The 384-nt window shown below is 36.5% G+C and overlaps 1 protein-coding gene across 1 annotated transcript in view; it reads right to left on the minus strand.

The window, feature by feature from the left end:
* LOC119594134 (C-1-tetrahydrofolate synthase, cytoplasmic-like) overlaps positions 1-114 on the minus strand; it is a 15069-nt gene extending 14955 nt beyond the window's left edge. Inside the window, 1 exon segment of the mRNA XM_037943200.1 lies at positions 86-114. Within this exon segment, the coding sequence (XP_037799128.1) occupies positions 86-99 (14 nt within the window). The 5' untranslated portion in view covers positions 100-114.
* Positions 115-384: the final 270 nt, after the last annotated feature.

Genomic DNA, 384 nt, shown 5'->3' on the forward strand with positions numbered 1-384 from the left:
TCCTCTCCACCCTTATCTGTGAAAAAAATCATAATCATATATAATAACCCAAACCACACAAAATGAATGTAAAATATTAACATACATCTCCATCAGCATCCCTATCTGTCCAATGAGAGTAAAAGGAAAGAAATTCAGATGTGCTGAACACACCTCCCTCCCCCAGCCTGTGATTGGCTGATCTCCCTCACACCACAGATGCGCAAGTGTTCATTCTGTTGCCAAGTGTGCATGAATAACTTGATTCTCGGGATTTAATTCATGAATGGAAATTAGGAATGGGGATATATATGATGGTTTACTCTGATTTTCATATTCATGGGAAGTATTTGTATAAAGATTTTGTTCTGGGTGTTTTGATATAAGGGATATAAGATAAAACAT

Source organism: Penaeus monodon, chromosome 33, assembly GCF_015228065.2.
Source record: "Penaeus monodon isolate SGIC_2016 chromosome 33, NSTDA_Pmon_1, whole genome shotgun sequence".
Taxonomy (NCBI): domain Eukaryota; kingdom Metazoa; phylum Arthropoda; class Malacostraca; order Decapoda; family Penaeidae; genus Penaeus; species Penaeus monodon.